The sequence below is a fragment of the Phyllobates terribilis genome, unplaced genomic scaffold, assembly GCF_046119375.1.
Source record: "Phyllobates terribilis strain yellow unplaced genomic scaffold, ASM4611937v1 Scaffold_5__5_contigs__length_657084704, whole genome shotgun sequence".
Classification (NCBI taxonomy): Eukaryota; Metazoa; Chordata; class Amphibia; order Anura; family Dendrobatidae; genus Phyllobates; species Phyllobates terribilis.
The window spans coordinates 425,486,347-425,505,000 of NW_027362765.1; the positions used below are offsets into that span (position 1 = coordinate 425,486,347).

The window sequence follows — 18,654 nt, forward strand, 5'->3', positions numbered from 1 at the left end:
TTCCATGTGGAAGTAAGGTATTATCTAGGCAAGTAAATATTGCTTGCACGGCTTTTTTTTTTTTTTTTTGTTTTTTAGCTTTGGCTTACTGTTTCTAAGAGTTTGTCAATCTGTTATGCTAAATTGCTGTTCCGCCTGCTACAACCCCCAGTAGGCCTGAAGAGGGTGTGGATCATTATTTATATTGCCTCAGAGAAAATACACCACCTATTACTATATCATTGGTCATTGTGCTGTGTCTTCCCGGGTTAGCTTTATTTATTTTTATTATAGTTTATGAAAGAGGATTTGTGGTCCTCGCTGTAAAATCTCTCTCTCGTAGCTTACATTAGGGTGTACACAGGAAATCATGGGTGTGTGCTGCTGCCATCAGGAGTCTGACTTGAAGGTCTGCTCCTCCTCAGAAGGTTACAACTGCCTACTGGCATATAGTTACTGAGTGAAAAGTAGACTGGGTAGATTGTTGTGCACGTTCCTCCTTTTGGAGCAAACATGATGGGATAGAGGGAATGAAACAAAAGCTAAAACTATGCCAGGGAGAGGGGAATGTTGTGCTGCAGTGATATGTCTATCTTCTAAGGCAGACTGCCTACCTAGTCCAGGAGTGGAGGGTCTGTGCTCCCTAGGAGGGTCTGTGCTCCCTAGGAGGGTCTGTGCTCCCTAGGAGGGTCTGTGCTCCCTAGGAGACTAGGGTGTGACATTTTAGCCATGCCAAAATCAATAGCATACAGGAGCTGCATATTCTAAGCAGCAGTGTGTATAGCAAAGATGGCAGCGTCCAGGGACAGAGGAAGGGGTGGACACCCGCTGAAGTGCAGAAAGAGAACCTGCATGAGCGGCAGCGTCCTGATGACTGCAGCGTACACCCATTGTTTCCTGTATCTCCCCCCCCCCCCCCCCAATGAAGCGACCAAGAAAGATGATTACCATTTAGATGTATATGTGGACTGGCAATTTCCAGAAATAGCTGCTTTTATTTTTCCTCCTCCACACCCCATTATGTGCATGGTATTGCTTTTTTAGGGGTTTTTTTTTGTGTTTTTTATTTGTTTTTTTTTTTATGCCTTCAGGAAAGCTTGTTACTAACTTGAATTTTGCTTTAATCTAGGATAAAGTTGCTGGAAAACTCCGTCAAGGCCCATGCCAAACAAAAGAGGTTGCACAGGAATATATTGCCGGCTCGGACAGCATGAATGAAGATTCTGCCACCAGGGATTACTTAGTGACCCGCGCTCGTATGGCTGCTGCAAAGTCAGTATAGCCGTTATCAATGTTGGGGCAACATTAGTCCTCCTACAGCGGAGGCTAATTTTTAACTAATTATCTTCGTAGCATTTTGATAATATAAGCAAACAACTTTTTTGGTTAAAAAAAAAAAAAATCATCCTTCCAGCTCCATATTAGTCTGTGTGCACTTAATGATAGTTATGTGGGAAAGTAAATGGTTTAACCTGTCACTTTAAAACGATACTATATGATTTACCTGCCAAACAATTATAAATGTTCTAATCCGGAATGACTAGAACAGCATTGATCCGCCATGGTATGAATGCTGCATGTCAGCTGTTGTCCAGATCAATAAGCCGCTTTTTCAATCTTCCCCCTTTCAGGTTGCTGGGATCATTATGCTGCTGTATTTGTGATCTCTGTGTGAATACCGCCACTCAGGAAATAAAGCCCGCTGAATCATTAGCTCAGTTGCTCCTTTTTCATCTAAACTCCAAGTCGGCCTTACAAAGGATCAGCGTGTCCCTTGTGATCTGCGAGTGGGCTGCCTTGCAGAAGGTAATGAGCTGGTGTATTTGGTAGAAATGAGGGACTCTCAATGAGACATGTATGTACATATTTTTTTTAAATCTATGAATATTATAATTTATTTTTTCTATTACTAGGAATGTAAAGCCGTATCCCTTGCAGTGCAGCCGCGCTTGCTTGCCGTTTTATCTGAACACTTATATTATGATGAAATAGCGATCCCTTTTACTCGGATGCAGAATGAGTGCAAGCAGCTGATTTCCTCCCTTGCAGATGTAAATATAGACATTCGGAGCAAAGTAAACTGCAGTGTATTCACAATAGACCAAGCTAATGACCTGGTGAGTGTTTTTTTTTTTGGGGCTGTGGGTGACTAAAAGGGGTGAAGTCTTTTATCTATTCAAGCCAATGTGCCTATTTTTGTAAATCCATGTTCCCCCAACCTATACAACTCCCTTCGTACCCGTACATCCTCTGCATCAATTTCCAATTCTTCAGAGCAATCGGTAAGTTAAAGCTTGCACATAGTGTACAGACCGGGCCGATAAACCCCTGTGTTTGGTGCATTCTAGGTAACTGCAGTGTTCAGTGAAGCAACAGCTCCTCTCCGGGCCGATGCTAAAGTTTACCAGCAACTAGATGGAAAAAGGCAACAAGTACAGATTACTGTAATGGAAACCAACCAGGAATGGCAAGTCCTGCAGCTGAGGGTGCACACCTGTGCTGCCTGTGCCATAGTCAACCTCATGCAGCTACCAGAGAAACTCAATCCAATCATCAAGCCGTTAATGGAGTCTGTGAAAAAGGAAGAGAACACAGTGGTGCAGAACTACGCAGCTTCTTGTATTGCTAAACTGCTTCAGCAATGTACCTCAAGGACTCCTAGTCCAAACCCCAAAATTGTTAAAAATCTTTGTAGTTCAGTGTGTGTGGATTCCAGTATCACCCCCTCCGTGACCTGTCCTGCCCCAGCCTCCAACAGCATGGACCATCTCAGAGGTACAGTGATGGATCTGTCGTATGCAGGTATTTCCTTAAGAGTGACACAGACGATAATAGCAGGATTAACAAGTGAACACATGGTATAGTACAGATGTATTTAATGGGATTAATAAATGTGGGAGACCGCCATTTGCAGAATTGTATTATGCTAGCAAAGGGGAATAATCTACATCTGTGTGAAACCTAGTAGAGACCTCTCCACCCTCTTTTTAATAGATGCCACCAATTCTTTTTATTCTGTTAATCACTAAATTCCAGTGCAGTCAGTCCAGTTCTCTCTTCCCAGTGCCCACTACACCCCAGTTGGAGGGCCACTCACAGCAGACAGTGTACAAAGACCCACGACTGCCTCTCCCTCCCTGGCGCTTAATTGTTGGTGTTCTCCGCCATCCATCCTCCTTTTGGTTAGATTCATTCACTCTCTCTACCTGAATAGGAGAATTGGGACCACTAAGACGTTTGGCGGAGGGAGGATTCTGACTCAGAATTGGGCATAGATGTTGAACAGCAGACCAACTGACTATCACAGTAGATGTGAAGCCTCTAGGAATCCATTACATATAGGGATGAGCAGACCTGTGGAAGTTCGGTTTGGGTACCAGAACTGTACCCGAACCCCATAGAAATCAATGGGGATACGAACTTTGGAGCTGGAAAATATTTCTCGCGTTTGCTCGCTCGCGCTCGCTCGCTCGTTTGCTCTCTCGTGCTCGCTTGCCCCCACCCATTTACACTGCAAGATAATCATAAAACGAGCGTTTTCTAGGATGCTCGTTTCACAATTGATTATGTCCAGTTGACGACTACCATACAGTTGATCAGGGCTTTCTACGATGTCGGACATGGCAGGTAAGGGAGGGGTGTAATTAAGACTTTCTAGTTGCTGACTGGAAGCAGTGATTTTGATGATGATGATGGCGGCTTGAGATATATATTTTACTGCAAGTTATGACACTTTATTTTCTAATGAAGGCTCAAATTCAGAAAAAGATGGCGCCTGTCACACCGTCACGAAATACCGAGGAATAGTTACCCTCTACCGACATCAACAAGCTGCTTTTGCAGTCACCAGCAGACGTGGCCCAACTCCTAAAGCAACCAAGTCCCAGGTAGCGGACTTGCCCACAGGAAGCGGAGTCCACCCACCCGCAGAGTGTGAAGAGGTATTTATGACCCTTCATGTTGCCTTACTGTCTCTAACTCAAAGGAGGGTTAAGATCCGCATAATTCCATCCAGGAGCAGAAGGTGTGCTAAGGAATAGTCAATGATAAGTGAAGAACGACCTCTAAAAGATGATTGTAGCCAGGTATATTTTTCTCTGAAATGCTGCGACGGAGCAGATTCTCGTCTGGCAACTGCCCTAGCTGGCTTCTCTCTGCACATCTCTAGGTGATGGACAGGTCTCTCTCTATGGGATAGACTTGTCAATCACCTGCAGCAGTGCTAGGGAAAGCTGGCCGGAGGTGGAGCCGAACTAGTATTATCTCTGGCTGGACATGCCTGAGCATTGGACCCCACATGGTCTTCCGTACAGAATAATGGGCCCCACATAGGGGTGGCGATTCTGGTGTCGCAGGCAAAGTCTCGCCACACTGACGGCCAGATTTTACTTGTATGCTTTAACCCCTTCCCTACATGAGGCTTAACCACCTCGAAATCCAACATGCCCAATCTTTTTGTTCTCATTGGCCATAAGCTGCTGTTAGTTTTCCAGAAGTAGTTTATTCCCCCTCTCCCTACAGAAGACAATTGGATACTCGGCCGATCATGTGTATGGGCGAGTTTCACAGGAATGGTTATGTAAGGCCATGTTCACACCCTCAGTATTTACAAGCCGAAACCAGGAGTGGGTGAAAAATGCAGAAGTGGTGACGTGTTTCTATTATACTTTTTCTCTGATTGTTCCACTCCTGGTTTTGGCTTACGGATACCGACCTAAAACACTTTGCCAAATACTGACTGAGTGAACCTGGCCTAAGGCTTGTGATCGGCTTACAGAAGGTCCCAAGGCTGGCCTGAGATAATGCCTGTTAAATTGAAGTGTGCTATACCTCGCTGCATTAAAAATTCTCTGTTTGCAGCTCCTTTGTCATGGGGTGACTTATATGGTCATTATCTCTACAGTTTATAATCTTGCTACCATGCATTCTCTAGGCCTCAAGCAGTTCAATGGAGCTGTCCTTAAATGAGATGACTCTGCTTACACTGTCTCAGTATATACAGCAAAGGTGACAAGTGAACGAAACAGGATGTCGTCCTATTGTGACTGCTCTAGTGGCCGGTGTGAAAGGTTTTTGTGGATAGACTTCCAATGTTAATAATAAAACATGCTTTGCATGTCATTTTTGACCTAATCCTACTTACATTGAAACCTAATTTTTCTTTTATTTTATGGACCCCATTTGTTGGGTATAGCTTTTCCTATAAGCTGTTTTAAAATGGAAAACTTTCTGCTTAAAGCCAAACCTTTGTGTTTTCAGTCCTTTGTAATTGCCTCCCCTCCCAGTGGGTGTGCAGCATATATATACTGGTTGCATCAGATAATTCATGGGCTTTCATTCCCCTAATTCACCTGAATCTCCAGGCACAATGTAATGGCAGATAATTGTATGTTAGATGTTTTTTTTTCTTTTCTCTTCACATATGAAGCTTGTAATTCAGAATCATGCAAACCATATACTTCTCGCTACTCTCCTCAGAATTCATAAGGGTCATATGATCCTACGTATATAAAAAGCGAGCCATCGTGAACTGTAGGTTTTTGCCTCCTTCTGTAGATAATACAATTTTTAGAATATAATTTATGTGCTACATATTTTACTTATGTCTTTGGGCTTATTCTGACCGAATTTGCACTAAAAAGATGCACTAAAACCACTATTGAGGATGGAAACTTTGCAAAATATTCATGTAATGGGGAAAAAAAAATTTCAAGTACTCTTGGGTGTTACTCTTTCTGGCGGGTATACGCCCCCTCCTGAAAACCGGCCAATCAGGACCGAGGAGCAATATGACTCTTCAGTCACGCCCACTTTTATCCCTGGGGCCTATCAGCGGCCGAGTTCTTAGGCAGAAGGGATGGAGGCGGGCTTATCGGAGCTTTAGCTCCCCTAGTTTGCTCAGGGCAGCACGCTGCTCTCTGTTCTGGCTCCGGCAGCATCATTCTGTGACTGCCTCATCATCGCAGCCCTGCTCCTGTCTCTGCAGCTCCGGACTTTCCTACGGGGGATACGGGACCATACCCATTACAGACCGGGTAGGACCTACTCTGCCACTTTCACACACCACAGGCTCCCTCCTCTGCAGTATCCCTGGTAAGGCACATATGCCCAATCCCAGGGAGCTTTCTGTCCGTCCCACTCACACAGTCACATATTACGCATGTGCTCTTTGCAGTACTAAGTGGCCCGCGGGTCTGACAACGGCTTTCTGCTCTACCTGCAAGCCTCCCACTATGCTGGCACCCCAAAACCACCCCCCCTGTCACCCAGGACGAGGTAACTCCCCCTCCTCCAGAGTGGGCTGTTGCTATGTCCCAGTCTGTCTCTGACCTCACCAAGGTATCTCAATCTCTGGTGCAGGTCCTAGAACGTTTGCCCATGCTACCCACGGCCACCAGTGCTCTGAACGTTCCCACGGACGGTTCGCAGGCACCCCTGCCCCCCTCCTTCTAAGGGCAGACCGAGGGCAAGTTCTCAGAAACGCACTCACACAAGCTCATCCTCCAGCTCTCCAGACTCCAAATTGCTCCGGGATCAGACACGGAATCAGATTCTGACTCTAGAATCTTGGTCCGTGTCGGATCCAGAGTCCAGGACATGGTTGACAGCCTTATCGGCCGTCAATCAGACTCTGCATGTTAAAGAGGACGAGAGCCCTTCTCAGGACTACTCCGTTTCCTTCAAGAGAATCAAGCGCCCGGCACACACCTTTTCTAACCATTCAGAATTTGATGGTGTCTTTCAGAAACAATGGGAGCATCCTGAGAAGCGCTTCACTGGAAAGAAACAGTTAGACATGCTATACCCCTTTAACCACGACCTCGTCAGCAGATGGACGGAGTCCCCTTCTGTGGATCCTCCTGTCTCTCGTCTCTCGGCTAAGACGGTACTGTCCCTTCTAGACGGTTCTTCCCTCAAGGACACTACGGATAGACAGGTTAAGGCCTTGGCTAAGTCAGCCTTCGAGGCCACTAGCTCCTCCTTTTGTCCTTCCTTCGCCTCAACTTGGGTATCAAAAGCAGTCTCCTCATGGGCCAAACAGCTTAGGCAGGGCATCCTCACCGGGGCTTCCCCGGACGATCTGGCTGACCTAGCAGATCAGATCGCCCACGCAGGGAAATATCTGCTCACCGCGTCCCTTGACTCCGCTGCGTGTTCAGCCCGCGTCTCTAGCAATATCATTGCTATACGTAGGATTCTTTGGCTGAAGGCTTGGAACGCCGACCCGGCCTCCAAGAAATCACTAAAAAATCTCCCTTTTCAGGGCTCCAGACTATTTGGGTCTAAATTAGACCAGATCATCTCCGATGCCACTGGGGGCAAGAGCACTTCCCTTCCTCAGCCGAGAGCTAATCGCCCCTTTCCTAGGAAACGTTACCTTCAGTTTCGGTCCTTTCGTCGGTTCGCTCAACCAGGACCCTCCTCTCAACAGGACCGTACCCCAGCACAGCGAGAGAGACCTAAGCCTATCTTTAGGCCCAGTCCCAACTGGCGCCCAAAGGGTCGCTCTTCCAAGCCCTCTGGATCCCGATCACGATCCATCAGATTTTCCTCAGCATGACGGGTCACCCCCACCTGGGTTTTCTCCCAGGGTGGGCGGCCGTCTACTTCTGTTCTGAGACCCTTGGGTATTGGCAATAGAGGATGCCTGGGTCAAGGAGATGGTGACCTAAGGCTACAAGATCGAGTTCAACGTCATACCAAGAACACTATTTCTCAGGTCCCTCCACCCGCATCTATCTCTACTTCCCGGTTTCCTTCAGGCCGTTGCCTCCCTTCCGCACTCAAGAGTTATATTTCCAGTCCCCCTTCAAGAAAGGTGTTCGGGTTTCTACTCAAATCTTTTCGTCGTTCCAAAAAAGGACGGCTCACTACTTCCGATCTTAGACCTCAAACAACTAAACAGACAGGTACATGTACTGCACTTCAGAATGGAGTCCCTCAGGTCGGTAATCGCTTCGATGGAGGCCGGGGAATACCTATGTTCAGTGGATATTCAGGATGCGTATCTTCACATCTCAATCTGCGCACCACATCAGAAGTTCCTTCGATTTGCCTTCCAGAACGCACATTACCTGTTCACTTCTCTCCCCTTCAGGCTTGCCTCCGCCCCGAGGGTTTTCACAAAGGTAATGGCGACGGTCATGGCCATTCTACGAGCCAGGGGGATTGTAATTATCCCCTACCTCGACGACCTAATGATCAAGGGTCCCACGTTCAGGGACTGCCTCCACAGTCTCCAGATCACCCTGAACACGCTTTCTCGGTTAGGCTGGCTAATCAATACAGACAAATCCTCTCTGGTCCCATCTCAGTGCTTAACCTTTCTAGGGATGCAGTTCGACACGACCCATGCCCGGGTTATTCTCCCGAGGGAGAAGATAAACTCTCTCCGGGGGATTCACCTTCTCTCCGACCCAAATCCACGCCGTCTTCGCCTGTGCATGAGTGTCTTGGGAAAAATGGTGGCAGCTATGGAAGCTGTCTCGTTTGGCCAATTCCATACCCGGCCTCTTCAACTGGCCCTTCTGTCAGCATGGGACAAGAACCCGTCGTCTCTAGATCGACGCATCAGGTTACCCCTTCATGTGAGAAGGTCATTAATATGGTGGACTCGTCATTCTTCCTTCAGAAGTCCCTTTGGGCATCAGGCATCTAATTTAGGCCGCTTCTTCGGCCTAGCCGAAGCCGCCACCTCCTCTCCCCGGCCCGTCCCCCGGATGACAAATATGACACTCTACAGTGTCAGAGGGGGCGGATCGAGACTGAAAGGGCACAATTTCACACAGTTCTGCCGCCCTTTCCAGCTATCCGCCCCCCTTCTTTCTTAACTTTACTCTGACGGCCATTATCTGCTGCAGGATAAGAGAAGACCAGCCAGTCTCCGGGGGGCACAGGACTGTGGATCTTCGGTGCTGGACCTAGGGGCACACCGGTGAGATAAGATCACAGCTGGAGTTCTTCCTCGGCTGTGAGTCCAGGCTCCTCTGCATAGCCACCCCGCTCAAGGTCCAAGAGAACCAGGCAGGACTGCTATTATGCACTCTGTACAGCCTGCAGCAATACTCTCCCAAGTGGCAGCACGTACCCGCACTGCCAGGACTGTATCCAGACTACTGTGCCAGAGCCCCAAGAAGCCCCTGCCAATGCTTCGTTGTCTAATGCACGCCGGAATGGGTCACTCAGATGTCGCAATCTATTACGCAGTCTATAGATGACCTAACCTCCACATTGCTTCACGCTCTGCAGAATCATGCCTTGGCTATGAACGCTTCCCAGCAAAGGGAAGGCTCGACTCAGGGACATGACGACCCGGGCACGTCCACGTCTAGGTCAGGACGCAAGCGGACCCACAGGTCACGTTCATCTGCGTCATCCCATAGCACACGGTCATCCCCTTCTAGGGAGAGACACCGTAGTTCCAGGTCATCTAGACCGTCCCCTACCCCCCGACCAGAGAAGGCCTCCACCCTGGTTCACCCAGCAGGAGACGCCTTAGCGATACACAGGATTCGGAAGACATCTGTGATTCCGACTCAGACAAGGAAACTGAAGGGTCTCTGATCCCAATCCCCCCCTAGCAATCCAGCACTAGTTGAGGACGTAATCTCGTCCAACCATCGGGTGCTGGACATTGCTGATCCGCCCCCGGAGGCACCACAACCCAAGATTTCCTTTGAAGGAGTTCTGAAACCGCCTAAGGTCTTCTTTGACCACCCAGAGTTTAAGTCGATCCTTAAAAAGCAGTTCTCACAGCCTGAGAAGAAGTTTACCAATTGCAAATATCTGGAGGCGCAGTACCCCTTCCCACAGGAGACCACCAAGGAATGGACCGATCCACCCGAAGTGGATCTCCCAGTCTCTAGGCTAGCAGCACAGACGCTCCTTTCACTGCCAGATAGCTCCACGCTCAGGGACACCGCAGACCGGCAGGTAGAACGCATGGCTCGTTCAATTTTCGATGCCGCAGGGGCCTCCCTGGCTCCCGCGTTCGCTTCAGTTCGGGCTGCCAAGGCCATCCTGGCTTGGGCCCAAAATTTACAAGCTGGCCTCCAAGTATCTGCTCCTGAGCTGTCGGACCAAGCAGTTCAAATAGCAGTTGTAGCAGATTACATGCTTCATGCAGCGCTGGATTCTGCAAGGGATTCAGCCGGGATAGCATCAAATGCCATTACGATTTGGCGTATCCTCTGGCTGCGGGAATGGAAAGCAGACGCAGCCTCAAAGAAGTCCCTCTCTCACCTCCCGTACCTCAGTGGTCGACTTTTTGGTGAACAGTTGGACACTATGATATCCAACTCCACCGGGGGTAAGAGTACCTCTCTCCCCCAACTGAAACCCAAACGCACTTACAAGAAGCATAACCAAACTCGATTCCGATCCTTTCGGAACTCTTCGGGCTGGTCTGTCTCGCGGCCAGCACAAAATAGCAACCGCTCCCTACGCAGGGACAACTCGCTGTCGACGCAAAAGTCGGACAAGACCTGGCAGTCAAAAGCAGGCCAGTCAAAGTTCAAAGGAGGAAAATCTCAGCTTCACCTCAGGCCTCTCCAACTAGCCATCCTCAAGTCATGGGACAGGAACCCTTTTTTTTTTCTCTCGACAGGGCTTTCCAGCTGACGTCGTCAACCAGGTGGTCCCTGCTCTGTTGGCTCAAGCCAAACTCACTAACAAAGGGTAAATCCTTTCTCACGGGTCAATGGAAGGTTCTGACCACCGACGCGAGCCTGACGGGTTGGGGTGCGGTGCACCTACACCACAGAGCACAGGGCAAGTAGTCCCCAGCGGAAGCGACCATGCCCATCAACATCTTGGAAATTCGTGCCATCCTCCTGGCATTGAGAGCCTTCCATCACTTACTAGCAGCCTCTCACATCAGAGTACAGTCGGACAATGTCACGGCTGTGGCATATGTGCATCACCAAGGGGGGACCCGCAGTGCCCAGGCGATGCGAGAAGTGACACACACATTCTCCACTGGGCGGAAGACACACAGGTTCGGTTCTCTCTGCAGTCCACATTCTGGGTGTGGACAACTGGGAAGCAGACTTGCTCAGCCGGTAAGGAATGGACTCGGGAGAGTGGTCTCTCCATCCTGAAGTTTTTCGCCAGATCTGCCATCGCTGTGGGACTCCGGACGTGGACCTAATGGCATCCCACTTCAATGCGAAGGTCTCCAACTTCATGGCCAGAACTCGCGACCCGCGGACGCCCTGGTTCAGTACTGGACCCAGTTCCAGCTCCTGTACATTTTTCCACCTCTCCCCCTGATATCCAGAGTGGTGAGGGAGTTCCAACCATCCTAACCGCACCGGACTGGCCCAGACGTACAGTACAGACCAAAAGTTTGGACACACCTTCTCATTTAAAGATTTTTCTGTATTTTCATGACTATGAAAATTGTACATTCACACTGAAGGCATCAAAACTATGAATTAACACATGTGGAATTATATACTTAACAAAAAAGTGTGAAACAACTGAAAATATGTCTTATATTCTAGATTCTTCAAATAAGCCTCCTTTTGCTTTGATGACTGCTTTGCACACTCTTGGCATTCTCTTGATGAGCTTCAAGAGGGAGTCACCAGAAATGGTCTTCCAACAATCTTGAAGGAGTTCCCAGAGATGCTTAGCACTTTGTTGGCCCTTTTGCCTTCACTCTATGGTCCAGCTCACCCCAAACCATCTCGATTGGGTTCAGGTCTGGTGACTGTGGAGGCCAGGTCATCTGGTGTAGCATCCAATCACTCTCCCTCTTGGTCAAATAGCCCTTACACAGCCTGGAGGTGTGTTTGGGGTCATTGTCCTGTTGAAAAATAAATGATAGTCCAACTAAACGCAAACCGGATGGAATAGCATGCCGCTGCAAGATGCTATGGTAGCCATGCTGGTTCAGTATGCCTTCAATTTTGAATAAATCCCCAACAGTGTCACCAGCAAAGCACCCCCACACCATCACACCTCCTCCTCCATGCTTCACGGTGGGAACCAGGCATGTAGCGCCCATCTGTTCACCTTTTCTGCGTCGCACAAAGACACGGTGGTTGGAACCAAAGATCTCAAATTTGGACTCCTGAGACTAAAGCACAGACTTCCACTGGTCTAATGTCCATTCCTTGTGTTCTTTAGCCCAAACAAGTCTCTTCTTCTTGTTGCCTGTCCTTAGCAGTGGTTTCCTAGCAGCTATTTTACCATGAAGGCCTGCTGCACAAAGTCTCCTCTTAACAGTTGTTGTAGAGATGTGTCTGCTGCTAGAACTCTGTGTGGCATTGACCTGGTCTCTAATCTGAGCTGCTGTTAACCTGCGATTTCTGAGGCTGGTGACTCGGATAAACTTATCCTCAGAAGCAGATGTGACTCTTGGTCTTCCTTTCCTGGGGCGGTCCTCATGTGAGCCAGTTTCTTTGTAGCGCTTGATGGTTTTTGCAACTGCACTTGGGGACACTTTCAAAGTTTTCCCAATTTTTCGGACTGACTGACCTTCATTTCTTAAAGTAATGATGGCCACTCATTTTTCTTTACTTAGCTGCTTTTTTTTCTTGCCATAATACAAATTCTAACAGTCTATTCAGTAGGACTATCAGCTGTGTATCTACCAGACTTCTGCACAACACAACTGATGGTCCCAACCCCATTTATAAGGCAAGAAATCCCACTTATTAAACCTGACAGGGCACACCTGTGAAGTGAAAACCATTTCCGGTGAAGCTCATCAAGAGAATGCCAAGAGTGTGCAAAGCAGTCATCAAAGCAAAAGGTGGCTACTTTGAAGAACCTAGAATATAAGACATATTTTCAGTTGTTTCACACTTTTTTGTTAAGTATATAATTCCACATGTGTTAATTCATAGTTTTGATGCCTTCAGTGTGAATGTACAATTTTCATAGTCATGAAAATACAGAATAATCTTTAAATGAAAAGGTGTGTCCAAACTTTTGGTCTGTACTGTACATGGTACGCCAACATCGTACAGCTCACAGCAGACGTCCCCTGGCTTCTCCCTGACTGCCCGGATTTTCTGTCACAAGGCCCGTTCTACCACCAGAACTCAGCGGCCCTCAATTTGACGGCGTGGCCATTGAGACCTGGGTTCTAACCCAGTCAGGGTTCTCGCCGCAAGTCATTGCAACCATGATCAGGGCACGGAAGTCGACCTCTGCTAAGATTTATTACCGTACCTGGAAAGCCTTCTTTACCTGGTGCGAATCTCCATGGCCAGACCCCATTCCCTTATTCCCTCCCCAGGGTACTTGGGTTTCTCCAATCGGGTCTGGAGGCCAGACTGTCCCCTCTGTGCTTTTTCAGAGGTGCATTGCTAACAAGCCGCAAGTAAGGACATTTCTTCAGGGGGTTTCCCGATTGGTTCCCCCCTACAGACGACCACTAGAAACGTGCTACCTCAACCTGGTGCTGACGGCATTGCAGGAAACACCCTTTGAACCCCTTAGGGAAGTCCCACTCCGCCTTCTATCCCAGAAAGTGGTTTTCCTGGTGGCAATCACCTCGCTACGCAGGGTGTCTGAACTGACAGCACTCTCCTGCATACGGCCCTTCCTGTTTTTTTATCAGGACAAGGTAGTTCTCCGTACGGTCCCATTCTTCCTTCCGAAGGTTGTTTCCAGCTTCCACCTCAATGAGGAAATTTCACTGCCATCCCTCTGTCCGGTCCCGGTTCATAGAGTGGAGAAGGCTCTGCATACGCTTGACCTTGTCAGAGCATTGCGTATCTGTGTCTAGGACTGTACCCTTCCGGAAGTCTGATTCTCTTTTCCTCCTGGAAGGCGGCTGCAAGGGTCTGCCAGCTTCCAAAGCTACCCTTGCCAGGTGGATCAAATCCACCATACAAGAGGCCTACCGCCTCCAAAAATTCTCCTCTTCCGGCAGGTATTACGGCACACTCTACCACGTGCGGTAGGGGCCTCCTGGGCCATTCGGCACAACAAGTGTGTAAGGCAGCCACCTGGACTAGCCTACACACGTTTACCAAACACTACAGGGTTCATACCCAGTCCTCAGCAGACGCGAGCCTGGGTAGATGTGTTCTGCAGGCTGCGGTACCCCAATTGTAGGTGCCCGTCTACACAATATTCGTCCATTGCCTTCCCACCCAGGGACTGCTTTGGGACGTCCCATGTTCCCATGTCCCCCATTGAGGCGTCAGAGTAAAGGAGATTTTTGTGTACTCACCATAAAATCTTTCTCTTAGCCTCTAATTGGGGGACACAGCTCCCACCCTGTCGCCCTTTCCGGGCCGTTGTCGAGTGCTCATATTGTTTTTTTTTGAGCTCGTACATAGTTGCCTTCCTATAGGCATGGTTATGTTATCCATGTTGCGTTCCTCCTAATGCTTTTGCACAAAACTGGAGAAGGCTGATGCCGTCCGGGGGTGTATAGTGCAGAGGAGGAGCCACAGTTAATCTTTTTCAGATTTTGCATAGTGTCGCCTCCTAGTGGACAGCAGCATAACACCCATGGCCCTGTGTCCCCCAATTGGAGGCTAAGAAAAAGAGATTTTATGGTGAGTACACAAAAATCTTCTTTTTTGATTCGCTATCTCTTACCTCATGTGCAGGCATCGCAGGACCTTAGTTGCTAGTGGTCGTAACCATGGATACCTATCTGTGACTTTATCAGTGGACGTAACTATGGTTCCCAAGGTCCTGGGATGCTTGCACATGAGCAAAGAGATAGCAAATCAGAAAAAATATGCTACAGTTCTAATTGGAGATATTTGCTAATATTACTATTACACCTACTACATATTGGGCTAGGATTTTGGAGATGAGAATACCCCTTTAAAGATGGAAAGACATTAACTAGATTTTTCCGAAAAAACAGTCTGAACATCTGAATGAGGCACTCACCGACAAAGTGGAGCACCGCTCTGACCAAGTCTAACTTGTAACTGATTTTAAGAAGATCATAAAAAGTCTTGACAGAAGGAAGGTAGAACGATCTCATTAAGTTTGAAACTTAATTTCGGGAGAAAGTAAGGTACTGGATGAAAACCACCTTATCCTGTAGAAAAACAAGGAGCGATGGGAGAGCCACCAGCTGGAGACTAGTCTAATGGAAGTAATTGCTAATCGGAAACCACCTACCAGGAGAGCTATAGTGAGGAGATGTCGTTGATCGGTTCAAAGGGAGAGCCCAGTAAGTTGTCATGTACTAAGATGAGCACCCATGAATCCAAGGGGGGCTGGTAGATTATTTAAGTCATCCATAACTTGAAGGAAAGGCCTAATCTTAGGGGCCTTTAAAGCCTGTTGCTTCTGAAAGAGACTAAGCAGGGTAGACCTTTTTCCCCTGACGGAACCGAAAGCCAGGCCACTCTTGAGACCTAGCTACTAGTGATGAGTGAACGTGCTCTTTTAACCCTTTAACCGAGCATGCTCGGGTGCTTACCGAGTATCTTTGGCCGGCTCGTATATTATGTTCGAATCCCTGCATCTGCATGATTTATGGCTGTTAGCCTCCAACACATAAGGATTCCCGGTCTAACAAACAAGCAATCTCTGCATGTGTTGAGGCTGTCTAACAGCCATAAATCATGCAGATTCAGGGACTCAAACATCATATACGAGCACGCCAAAGATGTTCGGTAAGCACCCGAGCACGCTCGCTCATCAATACTAGCTACAGAAAACAAGAAGACCCGGGAGAGAGCAGATCATAGAGGTGACATGGTTGGATACATCCCAACGAGCAAAGGCCTTCCAAGTACATGATACTAACGTGACAAGGAGGGCATCTGTGCTCCTATCGGTTTTCTCTGATCATTCTAACTATTAAAACTTCTGAAGTGTGGCTTAAACAGCCATGCTGTAAAAAGTGAGTGCCCACAAATACGGTAGCCCCCCCCCCCCACCTGGAAGAGGGGACCTGGCAAGTAGATTTGGACAAACTGGCAGTCTCCTCCATTGAGCGTCTGCAAGAAGATTGCTTTTGGACCAGTCCAAGGATGACTGAAACCCCTCCTGACTTGATCATCTTGTGTAACCAGTTGTTTTTGGGGTTTTTTTTTTTACTCGTTTTGTTGAAAATTATACTACCTAACAAGGTTACATCATGGAACAAAAGCACAAACCATATTTTTCATTGCTCCTTAATGCGGTCTTGCAAAGTTAACCTTGGCCTTAATATACCATGTGTCTAATATCTTAACCAAAACCATAATTCATCCATGTCCGGCACCAAATATCACATACTTTATCATGAGAGAATACTCCCATCACCTGGGGACTAATGTGTGTCAAAGGGTAATCAAACCAAGGCTTTCATACCTCATCAAAATTTTCAGGACATCATCTCTTTTTATATACCACCCTCTCATAGGAAGCTGCTGTATTTACCCAGTATGAAATTCGTGGAGGTTTTCTGTCCTTTCATCTCATTGTTTTTGGCTCGCAAGGCTATAGCAATGTTTCCCTGAGAAGGGTGCGAGGATGGTGAGGCCAGGTTTCCTCATCAAGGATTACTAATAAACACATTTTAGGGCAGAGTGGTACAGGGGATTATAATTTCAATCTGGATATATATCTATATCGTACAGACCAAATGTTTGGACACACCTTCTCATTTAAAGATTTTTCTGTATTTTCATGACTATGAAAATTGTACATTCACACTGAAGGCATCAAAACTATGAATTAACACATGTGGAATTATATACTTAACAAAAAAGTGTGAAACAACTGAAAATATGTCTTATATTCTAGGTTCTTCAAAGTAGCCACCTTTTGCTTTGATGACTGCTTTGCACACTCTTGGCATTCTCTTGATGAGCTTCACGAGGTAGTCACCGGAAATGGTCTTCCAACAATCTTGAAGGAGTTCCCAGAGATGCTTGGCACTTGTTGGCCCTTTTGCCTTCACTCTGCGGTCCAGCTCACCCAAAACCATCTTGATTGGGTTCAGGTCTGGTGACTGTGGAGGCCAGGTCATCTGGCAAAGGACCCCATCACTCTCCTTCTTGGTCAAATAGCCCTTACACAGCCTGGAGGTGTGTTTGGGGTCATTGTCCTATTGAAAAATAAGTGATGGTCCAACAAAGCGCAAACCGAGTGGAATAGCATGCCGCTGCAAGATGCTGTGGCATTCTCTTGATGAGCTTCAAGAGGTAGTCACTGGAAATGGTTTTCACTTCACAGGTGTGCCCTGTCAGGTTTAATAAGTGGGATTTCTTGCCTTATAAATGGGGTTGGGACCATCAGTTGTGTTGTGCAGAAGTCTGGTAGATACACAGCTGATAGTCCTACTGAATAGACTGTTAGCTGCTTTTTTCTTGCCATAATACAAATTCTAAGTAAAGAAAAATGAGTGGCCATCATTACTTTAAGAAATGAAGGTCAGTCAGTCCGAAAAATTGGGCAAACTTTGAAAGTGTCCCCAAGTGCAGTTGCAAAAACCATCAAGCGCTACAAAGAAACTGGCTCACATGAGGACCGCCCCAGGAAAGGAAGACCAAGAGTCACATCTGCTTCTGAGGATAAGTTTATCCGAGTCACCAGCCTCAGAAATCGCAGGTTAACAGCAGCTCAGATTAGAGACCAGGTCAATGCCGCACAGAGTTCTAGCAGCAGATACATCTCTGCAACAACTGTTAAGAGGAGACTTTGTGCAGCAGGCCTTCATGGTAAAATATCTGCTAGGAAACCACTGCTAAGGACAGGCAACAAGCAGAAGAGACTTGTTTGGGCTAAAGAACACAAGGAATGGACATCAGACCAAAGCACAGATTTCCACTGGTCTAAGGAGTCCAAATTTGAGATCTTTGGTTCCAACCACTGTGTCTTTTTGTGATGCAGAAAAGGTGAACGGATGGACTCTACATGCCTGGTTCCCACCGTGAAGCATGGAGGAGGAGGTGTGATGGTGTGGGGGTGCTTAGCTGGTGACACTGTTGGGGATTTATTCAAAATTGAAGGCATACTGAACCAGCATGGCTACCACAGCATCTTGCAGCGGCATGCTATTCCATCCAGTTTGCATTTAGTTGGACCATCATTTATTTTTCAACAGGACAATGACCCCAAACACACCTCCAGGCTGTGTAAGGGCTATTTGACCAAGAAGGAGAGTGATGGGGTGCTACGCCAGATGACCTGGCCTCCACAGTCACCAGACCTGAACCCAATCGAGATGGTTTGGGGTGAGCTGGACCGCAGAGTGAAGGCAAAAGGGCCAACAAGTGCTAAGCATCTCTGGAAACTCCTTCAAGATTGTTGGAAGACCATTTCCGGTGACTACCTCTTGAAGCTCATCAAGAGAATGCCAAGAGTGTGCAAAGCAGTCAAAGCAAAAGGTGGCTACTTTGAAGAACCTAGAATATAAGACATATTTTCAGTTGTTTCACACTTTTTTGTTAAGTATATAATTCCACATGTGTTAATTCATAGTTTTGATGCCTTCAGTGTGAATGTACAATTTTCATAGTCATGAAAATACAGAAAAATCTTTAAATGAGAAGGTGTGTCCAAACTTTTGGTGTATATGTGTGTGTATGTATATGTGTGTGTGTGTGTGTGTGTGTATATATGTGTGTGTGTATATATGTGTGTGTGTATATGTGTGTGTGTACAGTCATGGCCAAAAGTTTTGAGAATGACACCAAAATGATATTTTCACATGATCTGCTGGCCTCTGGTTTTTATTAGTGTTTGTCTGATGTT

At 47.3% G+C, this 18,654-nt stretch overlaps 1 protein-coding gene across 2 annotated transcripts in view; it reads left to right on the forward strand.

The window, feature by feature from the left end:
* The window catches only part of BTAF1 (B-TFIID TATA-box binding protein associated factor 1), an 84,417-nt gene that overhangs the window by 31,700 nt on the left and 34,063 nt on the right, over positions 1–18,654 (forward strand). Inside the window, exons 17-21 of one of the 2 annotated variants that reach the window (XM_073685230.1) lie at positions 1,109–1,251; positions 1,611–1,785; positions 1,893–2,096; positions 2,328–2,781; positions 3,730–3,920. In XM_073685230.1, the coding sequence (XP_073541331.1) occupies positions 1,109–1,251; positions 1,611–1,785; positions 1,893–2,096; positions 2,328–2,781; positions 3,730–3,920 (1,167 nt within the window). The remainder of the gene's footprint in view (positions 1–1,108; positions 1,252–1,610; positions 1,786–1,892; positions 2,097–2,327; positions 2,782–3,729; positions 3,921–18,654) is intronic. The other variant, XM_073685231.1, reaches the window with a different exon arrangement.